General features: G+C 40.0%; 1 protein-coding gene across 9 annotated transcripts in view; it reads right to left on the reverse strand.

Moving 5' to 3' along the window:
* Positions 1–13,238, reverse strand: part of MBNL2 (muscleblind like splicing regulator 2) — a 96,336-nt gene that overhangs the window by 12,087 nt on the left and 71,011 nt on the right. For 2 of the 9 annotated variants that reach the window (XM_061361106.1, XM_061361099.1), the window contains exons 5-8: positions 12,453–12,506; positions 11,623–11,773; positions 8,150–8,185; positions 6,676–6,770 (exon numbers count right to left, since the gene is read on the reverse strand). In XM_061361106.1, coding sequence (XP_061217090.1) covers positions 6,676–6,770; positions 8,150–8,185; positions 11,623–11,773; positions 12,453–12,506 — 336 coding nt within the window. The remainder of the gene's footprint in view (positions 1–6,675; positions 6,771–8,149; positions 8,186–11,622; positions 11,774–12,452; positions 12,507–13,238) is intronic. The other 7 variants (XM_061361101.1, XM_061361107.1, XM_061361103.1 and 4 more) reach the window with 7 other exon arrangements.

Genomic DNA, 13,238 nt, shown 5'->3' on the forward strand with positions numbered 1-13,238 from the left:
AACAAAAACAAAGTTTTGCCATGTATTTTGTAACATCAGTTGTTTCAAGGCAATTCAAAGGGTATTTCTTTGATACTGCTTAAGAAGTGTTGTGGGCTTTAAGACTGGGTTTAAGACTCCCTTTCTTGAGCCTGCAAACTGTAATTCAGTGTCTTCAGAAAAGATAACTACTGAAGTGAGTGAGAATTGTGATTCTTGGGTGTCCAGCATGAAAGAGGCAGCAAGCAATTTAAATTTGCTATTCAAAATTCCTTTTCTAGAGGAATGGCTCTTCATGATCAAGGATTGTTTAGGTTAATTTTTCCAGCCTGATGCAGGTACAAGGCAAGATATCCAGTCCTGCATCCCACATGTCAAGGCTTGCTGTTACCTCTGTGTGGAGCAGCCTGGTACCATACATGCCCTCACTAGATGCCCAACACTGTTATGCCCAGGGCTTGCTCTCTGCAAGCAGTCCTGCAATAATGTGGCTGAGAATGGAACCTGTTCCTCCATCTCCATTTTTTTTTAACTTTTTCATGTTGGATTCATGTTGCTAGAACAGATTTTATATAGAAGTATTTAACTTGGGACATTATGGAATTTTTAGACCAAAACTTTCAGTCAAAAAAAAAAAAAAAGGGCAAAAATTGGTTAGATAGTTACCATTCACAGCAGAAGTGTTTTTCCACCTGTTCCCCTATTCCCTTACTAATGGCAATCAAAGCTTGTCAAATCATTAACAAGAATTTTGCACAGATTCTTATTTGCAAGTTTGTTGTATACTGGCACTAAAGATGTAAATAACATTAGTTTCCCCTTTCCACCTTCCTTCTCAAAAGCTTGCTTGTAAACAACAAAAAGGCTGTTTCCTACTACTAGATTTTCCAATTCCTTTTGTCTGTATATTGCTACTGTTCTCTCCAATTACAATTCAGCAGGTTTCCACAAGGAAGAGAGGGAACATGGAGACAGAAAAAGTCTTGTCAGCAGTGCGGAGGACAACCCTCTACCCTGCCAGAAGGCTCCCTGGGGCTAGGTGGGTAGCCTGAGAGGAAGCCCTGCCTGGGGACGCTATTTGCAAGTGGGAGCTATTGGCACTTCTACTACATAGAGAAATCAGCTTGAGTAGGTGCCACATGACATTGCAGTCTAAGGAGAATCTGCCTCCTTTGGGAGTGGTGGCTGCCTCTGTGGGCACCTTGGCAAGGAGAGGTGCTCTGTTGCTGCACGTCTGGCTCCTCTCCCTCCCGAGGGAGCTGTCACGCTCAGCGTCTCACATCCCCATTAAACATTTGGTAGGTTTGTATTTTATGCTCTGTTAACTACTTTTTGGATTCCAGAGCAAATATTTTAATTGTCCTTTTCTTTGTGGCACTCAAATGTAACATAACTATTTTTATTTTCCCTTCATTGTATTTTTGCAGATTTTGACAAAACTGAAGGCTACTGAATGATTTCATAATTAATATCTGTGCAATCGTCACCTAATTTAGTGCTAATGCTGATGCATAACTTAAAACAGCTGTGCTAGATAATCACAAGCCTTAGCATGAGAAAGCCTGTTGATCTTCTATTTCTTTTCAGACAGTGCCTATGAGTATTCAGTTTTTCTACTGGATCTGCCTTTTCATTTTTCCCTCTTGGTTAACGGTCATATAACCAGTAGAATAATGTTGTCAATAAATAACATCTTCAACCAAAGTTACTACTAGTCATCCAGGTGCCGGTTCAGAAGCATGCAGATTCGTCTGTAGGTCCTGTATTGCATCTGCCAAGCTTGTCAAAATGTCCTGGATAACCCAGACATCCAAGGTTATCTTAGGACAATCTTAATCATCAGTAGACGTATGTTTAGGCAACTGAACCAAGTCCTGTGTGACTTTCTGTGCCAGACTATTCTCTAGACTTCATCTGACTGTGCTGATGACCTTCACAGTCTACAATAGGCACTTAAATTTCTAGCTTACATACAGACACCCATACTCAGACATCAACATTTTTGTGGCTTAATTTTGGGCAGGTGTTGGCATTATTCAAAATTGAAATTCAGTCCCAGAATTCAGAAAAACACCTCTCATATAATGTTATGATAGAATATCCCATGCACTGATCCTCTGTTAAACCATCTCTGGAGTGTGGGGTAGAGGAAATAGCTGCTCTCTGCATCTTCAGTTAACGTGAACATCGTCAGCTCCTAGTGGGTTCTATATAATATTGCCCCAAGTTTCTAATCCTGTATTTACTTATAAAGAAAATATAAAATAAAGAGAAACAATCTTCCAAAATAATTTTCCTTAAGATCTATGACTTTGATTTCATCCTGAAATTACAGCAGTGCACAGCCTAAAGAAAACCAATAAATACTGCTCTGCTCCTCTACAACTATCTGAAAGGAGGTTGCAGTGAGGTAGGGGTCAGTGTCTTTTACCAAGTAACAAGCAATAGCGTTAGAGCAACTTGAGGCCTCAAGTTGTGCCAGGGAAAGTTTAGACTGGGTATCAGGAAAAAAAAATCACCTAAAGGGCTGTCAAGCATTGGCACAGGCTGCCCAGGGAAGAGATGGAGTCACCATCCCTGGGGGTATTTAAAAGACATGGAGATGTGGCACTTAGGGACATGGTTTAATGGTGCACTGGGCAGTGCTGGGTTAACAGTTGGACTCCATGATCTTAAGGGTCTTTTCCAGCCTAAACAATTCTGTGATTCTACCTGTGAGTGACACTGAGCCGGTAACAGCCTCCTTGCTTGCTCAAGTACTGCCAGACCACTAGCTGCAGGAATAATAATTAAAAGCCTTGATAAAGATCTCTGAAGCAACTATTGACAGGCAATGACTGTATTAATATTTCAAGATGTTCTACACACCTCTGCACACATATGTGCACTAGAGGGAGCCAGGACCAAACTGTCCACAGGCATGCTCTGACATTGCTTCCACCATTGATTGTTTCACACTACTTGGAACTTTGCTGGTTCCATCCTGCAAGAAAATGGTGTCAGTATCCCCAAACAGCAACTGAAGTTCATTAGGGACCTAACCCTGAAGCGAGGTTAAACAGCTATGGCATCCAGCCCTATTCCGCTGGGAATAGCTGGAGCAGTTGTGAAGGGGGGCACAGGAAAATTGGGAAGTATCTCTTGCCTCTGACTGGTCATGCTCCCAGACTTGCCATGTACCTTTGAAAGACCACCTGCCTTTCACTGGAAAACTCAAGCTTCAACTCCCCTCCTCCATCCTGTCCCATCACAGCCTGGCAGCTAGAAGAAGTGGGGACACCTTCTCACAAGACGCCAGCTCTTGTATCAACTGAATCAGTCTTTAATAAGCATTTGGAAAACAGGGTTTGCTAAAGCACTTCTGCTCCATCTTATTTTCACTGCACTGAGCCAAAGTGGTTCTGCTCCCCTCTGATGTACACCGCAAGAAAATTACTTTGGGTTTAAAACCTAACTTCTGTAAGACAAGAAAAGCAATAGACTTCCAATTTTCCATATATTCTTAACTGGTGTCACTGCATAAATGTACTGTGGTATAGCCTTTAACCCTACACAATCTTCTCATGTACATTGAACACACAACACATACAGTTGCTGGGCAAGTGTGACTGGCTGTGCGTGTGTGTCAATGCAGGCACATTCTGAGCTGTTACATTATTTTTAGTAAGAAAGGACATACAGAAGACATGAGACATCCTTCACCTTTTTTCAAGATATAAGCTGACAGCACACACTAAATAATTCAGTGGACCCAACAGGGTTGTTAGGTTTTTTTAGCCATCAGCCGAGACTCCATAACTTTCGGGATGCTGACTTCTCCTTCTGCTGGTGCTTCAAGGGCACCGGCATCATCACACTAAACCCAAGGAAGTCCAGCAATCTTTCCCCAGGCCAGAGTACCAGGCCAAGTGATATTGAGCTAAATTACTAAGCCCTGCTACAAGTTTATTTTCATGCCTGGCACTGTGAGAAGAAGCTGCAGGAGCTGAAATGGGATGGGCTGAAGGCTGCAGGTTGATTAACAACACTGGGAAGAGGAAACCATATCCCACAGATACGTAAAGCAACGTGGCACAGGCTAAGAAAGGACATTTCATTTAGATGGGAATAAAAGTCCTTTTTTGAAATACAAAGGAGAATTTAAATCCATACAAAAGGACACAAACAAAGAACGTTATGACCATGAATAAAATCTTAACTCATGTTAATTATCTGTTCCTTCTGTGTTTCTTGGGCTAAAAAAATACTGATAGGTAGGACCACAAAATTATGGGGCTTTTTCCAGCGTTGTAGCTTTGCCTCCAACTTTTACGAGGCTGTAAATAGCAATCTTGGACATTTGCCCCTTACAAAGAAGAAGTGACTACTACCACTTTCACTACTTCCAAATAAACAGTTTTACAGTAACTTTTAAAGATTTGCAATGACTAACACAACGACAGGTGTGAGAAGAAAAAGACAGGGATGGCACACACTACAGAAGCCAATGGGAAAAGCTGCCAGGGTGGGACTCATCTCCTCATGCAGTGGTGCAGAGCTTTCCTACATAGATATGCTCTTTCCACAGGCAAGAGAAAGAGGCAGAACCTTCCAGGGCAATTCATCCTGCCCTAAGATGGACTTTGGGAAAACCAAACGAACAGAATGCCGAACTTTAAACAAGTGGAAACCCATCCCCATGTTAAATTATCCTTTAATTTCAGCATGGAGCTATGTGTATACAGACAGAGAGATACGTGTGACTAAATAAATACAGACAGACACTTTCCACAATTTCTGTTAAATTTAAAATGCCCTAATCCTCCAATGCAAACAAAATCTGTAGTGGGAAAGGAGGGGTTTTGCCTGTTATCCTGCTAGATGAGAAAGCACATTAAAGCACACCTACGTCTCCCCGGTGGCACCAGCTACTCATGTGAATGTATTCCTATTAACTAAAGAAAACAAAGACTGATTAGTGGTCCTTTTGTAGGTGTATGGGTATTTATTCTACTCCAGCCACAACCAGCCCTTCTGGCACTCAGAGGTGCAGGTGGTGGCGCTGCCCTGGCTGCATTCCCGTGCTGGAGAGGGACCCCAGGTGACCCCCTCCCCTTTTCTCATAGTCCCTTGACATCTTCAAGCCCCTTGGGGAACACAAAACTGCACTGATACCACCAAATAATTTGCTGCTGCAGACACTGCTGTGGGAAGGACAGTGAAACACAACATTTGCCTGCTGCACTCCCCTCCTCGTCCCACGCAGGTTTTCACTAAAACAAGCTAGCTCGCAGAAAATAACGCAGAAAATGACAACCCTCTTGATGAAAATGCTAGCAGCACAAACACCACAATGCTGGCAAACAACCCTTTAAAAAAATAGAGAAAAGGGACTGGTTTGTGTTTCTTTAAGGAAGTAGGGTGTATTTCAGAGGTAGTATATTTTTCCAAATTATTATAAACTCTTGTGGCAACTTCTATTTTCCTATGGGATACTTACATAGTTTGGGGACCAACAGTAAAAAAAATAATCGACTGGTATAATATTATTAAGCAAAATATTTTCATTGATTTCTTTGTAATTTCTTGGCAGGTGGAGGAGAATAAATCAAGGGGCGAGCATTTCTACCAAGTCTGCACCAGCTTGTTGGTCTGGGCAGGAGCAACATGAGGGAAGAAGATGGGAACACAGCCCTCTGCTTTCCCTCCACAAGCAAATCTGCTTGATTCCTCCTCAGTCTGACCTCTAAAAACCTGGGAAAACAGTTCTCAAGTGGAAGTGCCCGAGCACAGTGGCAAAGTAACAGAAAAGCCAGAGTGACCCAACTGCTGTCCAAACCCCTCTCCTACCAGGTGCTGGGCACATTGGGATGGGAATCTCAGCAACCCCAATGGAGAAGTCAAAGCTACACACTCTGAGCTGCAAATAGATACCCCTCTCTAGGAATCAGGCCCTATAGGAGGGAGGAGAAAACTCTACCAAAATGAAAACTGCCATTAACATAACAAAACACGTAAGAAAAGGAGAAGGTATTTTCTTCCCTAGCCTGCCTCTGTCAATAACTCTAGGTGTTCTTTGTAAGAGCATCCTTCCTTAGGGAAATATAACTCTCATGTTAAAGATACACATTCAAACATAAAGCAGACATAACTATCTTGAGTGCTGTTTTGATCACTAGCATTTACTGTTTTGATCACTGATTTACAAAAAATCATTCAGTTTTGTTTCTATTTTTTATTTTCATCTGCCTTGTCCTGCTTGTGATTTTAGACAGCTTCCATGCTTGCAAGTTAGTCACTTCCACACACCACATGGAAAAGGCTACATTAAGACACCTGAACATTATAAACCTGCAATGATCTTCCTTTTGAACTTAGGAGTTAATAACAGACTTCTGAAAGTAGTCCAGTACTATGGTGATTCTAACTCCAGCTGGGTTAATTACACAATAATTAGGTACAAACATCGCAACACAAAACACAGCTACATCATTATTTGCAACAAATGTTAACTCTAAATAAGTGCAACCTGTCCCACAAACACTTGCTATAAACGACTTAAAAATAAAAAGTAAAATTTGATGGGGTAAACACAGAAAGAAAAAAAAAATTCTCCTGGAGAATTTTTTTTGTTTAAAAAAAAGAAATTAAAATAAAAATCTCAGCACTCATTTAGAGTTTGGGATCTTGTGAAAGAAAGCTTTAAAAGGAGCAAACCTGATTTGCTGTGGCTGTTGCGGCGAAGGGAACACTTGTTGCAGGAGTTGTTGCTGCAGAGACAGTGGCGGCCGTAGCGTTGTGCATCATGGGTACTTTCAGGAGGGGAACCATGGAAGCAATGAACAGGAGGGTGCAGCATTATGGTAAGAGAAGTGGTATTTTTGGCATGGTGAATATCAAGAGCGGCAAGCCATCGTCATGGGTTAAACCGGCAGATGGCATGCAATCACAGTGCAAAGCGAGAAAGCGTGGCGGAGAAATAAAAAAAAAAGGGAAAATAGCTTATTACAAGTACAATTAAAGGAAGGCTGTCAACACAATCGGCGATTCCCAGAAAAAAAAAGAGCAAGGACCATTGAAACAGCGGGTGTTATCTCTAAGAAGATTACTTGTGCAAATGAGGTCTCCACCAAACTAGCCCGTTACTAAAAACTGTTACATGGGCAATTTGTTTTCTCCCCGTATCAGTATAAAGCGCTCCATACTACAATTCTAAACAAATCCCATACTGGTTTGCACTGGGAAGAAAAACATTGATAAATCTTTATCTTAATTTTTAAGCACAATTAAAAAATGAATTAATGTATCTTCATTTTGAAGTAAGCCAGATACTCACTGTCTTCCTTTATAATCCAATTACGTGTTTTTTTCTATTACCGCTGCAAAACTGTTTGTCTTTATCAGAGTTAAATTACCATCTGCCTTAAGGCAAAAACTGGGAGAAGGTTAATAATAATTTTCCTGATTTAAATACTACTTTGTTCAATCTAGAAAAGCAAGGTCAGTTCGGTGAAAGTCGCTGCTTTTGCTCATTTTAAGAATGAGTTTGTGGAAGAATTACTAACTTGACGTTTTAAAGGCTTGATACTTCAACTGCTTATCTGTCCCACAAAAAATATAAATCACTGGGATAGAGCTATAGAGGAAAGATTAGCTTTCAATCTTACAGGCTACTGCACTGGACTTCCACTTTTTATGCCCCAAATGTTAATTCCAAGCTGTAAATATATTTAAAGGAGCGAGATTCAGATCATGGGTTTCAATAGAACATTTGTGTATCAAAGTAGACATTTCTGGGAAACGCTGATAAAACTTTCTAACACACAGCAAAAAGGAGAAATAGGCACACCACTATGAAACTTTTAAACACTGATGAAATTTGCTGGCTTTTTCCAGTATTTTATGATTTTATAGTACTAGACAATATAAAGTATAAATAAAAGTTTGAAAACTGAAAAGCAGACTTGAATTCATGGTATTACGCTTTTGCAGTGTAGTTGTTATAGCAGGTGATATCACATCTAAACTGCAGCTTTCATCTACAAAGCTAGACACTCTGCAAAGTCAACCAAAAAGACAAGCGAACCTTTAATTCTAGTAAGTGGCTAATCCTTGCCTAGAATTTTTGGAACAAGTGAATATACATCATATACAGTATAAAAAGAGATCAATAAAGAAATTGGGAACCTACCAATACTGGTAGCGGGTGTCATGCACAAAACTGACCCTGCGTGTCATGCAATGATAGGTGAAAAAAGTGAATAAAGGGAAGAAACAGGTTAGCTGTTTAGAGTTAACATTCAAAGTGAGATTCAAGCATAACCACAGAGAAGTAAGTTAGTTAAATGAAACTGTAAGGTCATTCATAGTTTTGCTTTAACACAAAAAGGGTGATTATGTTCTTACTAAACTCCTGGGTATACTGTGTGCCTTTTGGCATGTTTCTATGTATATATAAGATACTTCATTAACTTTTCCATTTAGTGCTTTTATCCTTTCACTTAGTATTTTTGCAGCACCAGTTTTTTGTTTACAGAAATATTGTTGGTTGAGTATCATGTTATTTGGGAATTTTAGAACTTACTGCATAATTCAAATGTCTCAACTGTTGCACAGATCAATCAACTGTTTGATGTACACCAAAGAAAGGTGTTAAAATGGAATTAGCTGATACTGTTCTGAAGGGGCTTTGCTGAGTTCGCATCTGATGTTAATACACTCTTTCTTAACACAACACCAGAGGTGAAGAGGTGCTCCTGACCAAAGAAAACACTACTTGACAATTACCCAAGCTGAACACCTCAAAGTGTGTAACATTACAGCAAAACACTCCCAGTGCACCTCAGAGATGCTCTGGAAGGACTGCTAGCCTGCCACACAGTTCCGGTTTGATGCCTAGTCAACCTTTAACCTTTCTAGGAAGACCAAATGAGAAAACGCAGTATATTTTAAAGGTAGGCAGATAATGAGACTAGTCCCAGGTACTTGCCTATTTGATACAAAGTTAAATATGCTTCCTGTATTCTGGTGAGGCACTGGAACAGGTTGCCCAAGAAGCTCTGGCTGCCCCATCCCTGGAAGCGTTGGATGCGGCTTTGAGCAACCTGGTCTAGGGGAAGGTGTCCCTGCCTGTGTCAGGGGGGTTGGAACTAGATGATCTTTAAAGTCCTCTCCAATCCAAACTGTTCTATGATTCTACAATTTCTGCTTCATTGCTATCGCAGACCCTTATCAGCCCATAGCAGTAGCAGTGCAACTATGAATGACCTTACCCAAGAACAGTCCCCAGAGAATAAACAGCGTTCCTCCTCTAGAGGCTACAGAAATACTAACAAACAGCAATGGGAAGAGAAAAAAGATCTGCTGTTTTCAAGATCATTCACCAAACAATAAGGAAAAGGTGACAAAGCAATCAAACTGATGTAAAACAAACAAAGTGCAGAACTTTGGAGGTAAGCCATGCTAAGTCAAGCCCCACACTTTTTATTAGAAGAGCAAGTGGTTAAGAAAGCAGAGAAGTTATATAAAACAATTAAGTTTTATATATATTCCAGCAGCAAAACTTTTTTAAAATTTAACAACACACACGCACACACAAGGAACACATCTGAAAATTGTACCAGTTCAGAAAATATCACATAATCATTTAAAATCCAACAGATAACGTCATGCATTGCTCCACAGACCTAGGTGGCATGACAGCCCTTACACTCACCAAATCCAACCTGCCCAGGACATGTAGGACTATGAGATGTAACACCTTTACAAAAAGCTCATGACACCCACTCACACAGAGGGGGTTCCCCTTTCCTAACCTCCTCCCATACCCCACTCCTCTAACATCCTTTATAGGCCCTATGGCATTGCGAAGGGCCAGGGAGTTCAGCTCTTTGAGGAAGGTTTTCTACTCTGGGCGTGGGCTCCATCTGCTAAGTTAGCTCTCTGTATCTTCTTTCTTCATGCACTTGTGTTGGGGCTTGCAAACAACATGGCCCTTAAGGTTTTGTTCCAAGATCCACCCTTCCTACCATCAGAAATTTGTAATATAAAACTATAATTACAACCACTGATCGGTTGGAAAGAGTAATTGACAATAAAAAGCACAAAGAATGAGCTACTTAAGGAAGCATGAGCACTCCAAAAGTCTGGAAAATATCCAAATGCTGTTTCACTTAAAAGGGTTTACTGTATTTTCCATAGTTAATTTTAAAACCTTGGTAATTGCACATAATAGCGATAAGCTCTGAAAGGGAGTGAGTGCTTAAGAGAAGGAATAATGCATATCATACTGCAAATTCTTAGGGCTACAAAGTAAAACAAATTTGAGGAAATCTCTGTATGTTTGTAAGCACAGGGCAGTCTTCCATTCATGTCCAAATAGGCAGTCTCACAATTAAATCCTTTTTTTCAAACACTCCCATAAATGCCAGTTTGTTTTCTGCCTCAGATATTCTGGTGCACCAAAGTGCTAAAAATATGGCATGCTATAACTTACTATTATAAATACAGGGGCAGGCTCCAAGGTTGTTACTCAGGCCTTACAGAAAAATTCCATGAAGTCAAAGCCATCTGTGTTTGTTTTTATCTTTAAAAACATATGGGAATGCTGATAGATCTGGAAATCATCGTGTGTTGCGTTTCATTCCCTGTTTAACCGACATTATTTCTATAAACTAAAATAACATCGCTGAAATGTCAAGCGCATTTGCAAACACATAGTTTTAAATGATTCTGGAAGTTCACACTTGATAACATTCTGATACTAAAATATGGAATTTGTTAATTATAAATGAAAGCACAGAATTCATCAGGCAGGATATTTCGGAAGTTTGGAGTTGGGGTGACTGGCAGAATTTAGAGGATTATGCTGTTACTGTTTACACGAGCACCTAGCACATTCTTTCTCTCACCACGTTAAAGAGAAGCCCTGCCACCAGCCACCATGCAGTTCTAGCCATTTCTGAATGCTCTGATTTTTACAAAGTTCTGAGCAGTGAAATGCAAATTACGTCCACTCCCCTCCAGATCACCCCTATGAAGAATTATGACCCCGGCTATTAGGCACAAATGCTAGGAAAAGTGCTGGTGGCGGTCCAAAATGAAAACCATAAAAACGCATCTGATGCCTCAAAGCCTTTCAGTGCAGCTGCAGGGAGCAACGTGCTTTGTCAGTGCTTCCACACAGGTACAGGCTGGAAGGTTCTGGCTGGTGCTCCCATTTTTGCAGATGGGGTAACCCCAACAGCTGCAGAACAGCACCCATTGAAGCAGGAGGATATGCCTCGGCCACCGCACATTTCCCATGGCATCCCTGAAACATGATGCTTTTCCCAGTGTTTTTGTTAATGGAATTTGGCACTCTCATCTCCTAGGAGAGCACTTGCAGGTAAAAGTCAGAATACAGCCAATTTCAGGTGGGAAAAAAGGGGCGACTCTGGACAATGATGAATGAGGCTATAAATGTGGAAAGTAGCCTAGCGTCATGTTGAAATTGCTGCTTGAATTCTCGTACTTTGCAGGAGGAATTAAACCAATGTGTAAATACCTGTGCAGACTTCACCTCAAGTAGGCAGGGAGCATAATAAAACCTTGTGTTAAGTGCAAATGCCTGGCACGGAGGCTACCTAAGGAACACAAAATTGGTTCAATGTAGGTACAACATACCTGTCGGGATAAACGCATGTTGCTGCAACTGAGCATTGGCAAGAGCCTGTTGATAGTGCAAGACACTGGGATTGAAAACGGCACTGGCACCATTGCTTTTTTCAAGTGCTTGTCTCTTTGGTAAAGGGTGAAGAACACCAGGAGGAAAGGCCTGTAAATAAGGAATTTAGTTAAAATGGCATAGTTTTTAAGGTGGTGTCCGTAACACGTACATAAATACAAAAAATTATTATTTTTTTAAAGCAGCTAAAGATGCCTTGCCATGCATATTAACTCCAAGCACAGCAATGTAAAATGAGTGAAATTTTGTTATTGATAGCAAAAGCATGGTACTATTAACCTAAAACTGTAGCAGCACAACTACTGAAAAGAAAGGCCTTTAAAGCAACGAAAATGGCATTGCCTTTAAACAGGTTTTCAAATATTACAGGGAGAAAAAACCACTTGTGTTTCATTGCCAAGTATTTTTGCTTTTTAAAATTTAAATATCGCTTCCTATTATTATATAGATTAATGGATTACGTTAAGCATTTTCAATTACAGAAGCAGTTTTATCTCAATTCGACTTTTCATGAGAGGATATTTAAAAAAATGAAACTGTGTTAGGAACCAAACTAAATTGTCTGCGTTTATTACATATGAGAATGAGATGGATAAATAGAGCTTCTGGTAAATTAACAAGTACGTGAAATCATTTCCAGTTGATGTTCAAAAAGTAAAGCGATACGAATTTCATTAGTTGCTTCTCTGAAAAAAAAAATAAATAAAATAATATAAAAAGAAATTAAACAAAAGCTACATGCAAAGCAAAAGGTGAAAGGTCAAAGTACCAGGTCTACAGTTGCTTCGAGAGGTCGCTTCATTGCTTTGGCAGTCGACTGAGTCTTTTAATAACAGGCAGCGAGCACATGATGGCAGTGGGCCAATGGGATTCAAGCGAATTAACATACAGGTAAACAGCAAGCAGAGGTGCATCATGGGAACGGCATTGCATTTGTGGATAGGTGAGAAGGAAAAAAATATTCTGAATGCAATATACAACATACAAAACACTAGGCATGCACAACAACAAAAATGTCTTCTAAAGAAATGAATATTACATTTCGAATTAGTACCGAAGCAAAAATGCATCTACTATACCTTAGTTAAAAGCATATAAGAGAGTAAAATATAGATGTTTGAAATTCAGGAAAGTTGAGTAAAACAGCAGCTTGCAGACACTATTAAGCATCGTATAAACACTTCACAGAGAGGCAGAAAGTTTTAAGGATAAGCTTATAAGAATTCCTGATAAGTTAGTTCAGTCATATTTTAAATCAGGAAAAATCAATTTGAAAGGCTACATTTTCAAATACAAAGCACTAGTGGAAGTTGTAATGCATTACAAAGGTTATTAATATCAGTGCTTGCAAGGTGAGGGTCTTCTAATTGGAAGAAGTGTAATCATTCAATAGCTTTGGGCTTCAAAATGAATGAGGTTCTCCATTTTCAATACAAAGCAGAATAAATAGTATCACACTAACTTATCATGAATTCCTTTCCCCCCCTACAGCTGGGTCATTTTTGTAGATTTTTTTTTTTCCTTGGAACTTACCACATTATATTGAGAGGGAAAA

Source organism: Neopsephotus bourkii, unplaced genomic scaffold (genome assembly GCF_033783945.1).
Source record: "Neopsephotus bourkii isolate Nb327-2 ecotype Australia unplaced genomic scaffold, CSIRO-AGI_Nbou_v1 NB_1052, whole genome shotgun sequence".
Lineage (NCBI taxonomy): Eukaryota > Metazoa > Chordata > Aves > Psittaciformes > Psittacidae > Neopsephotus > Neopsephotus bourkii.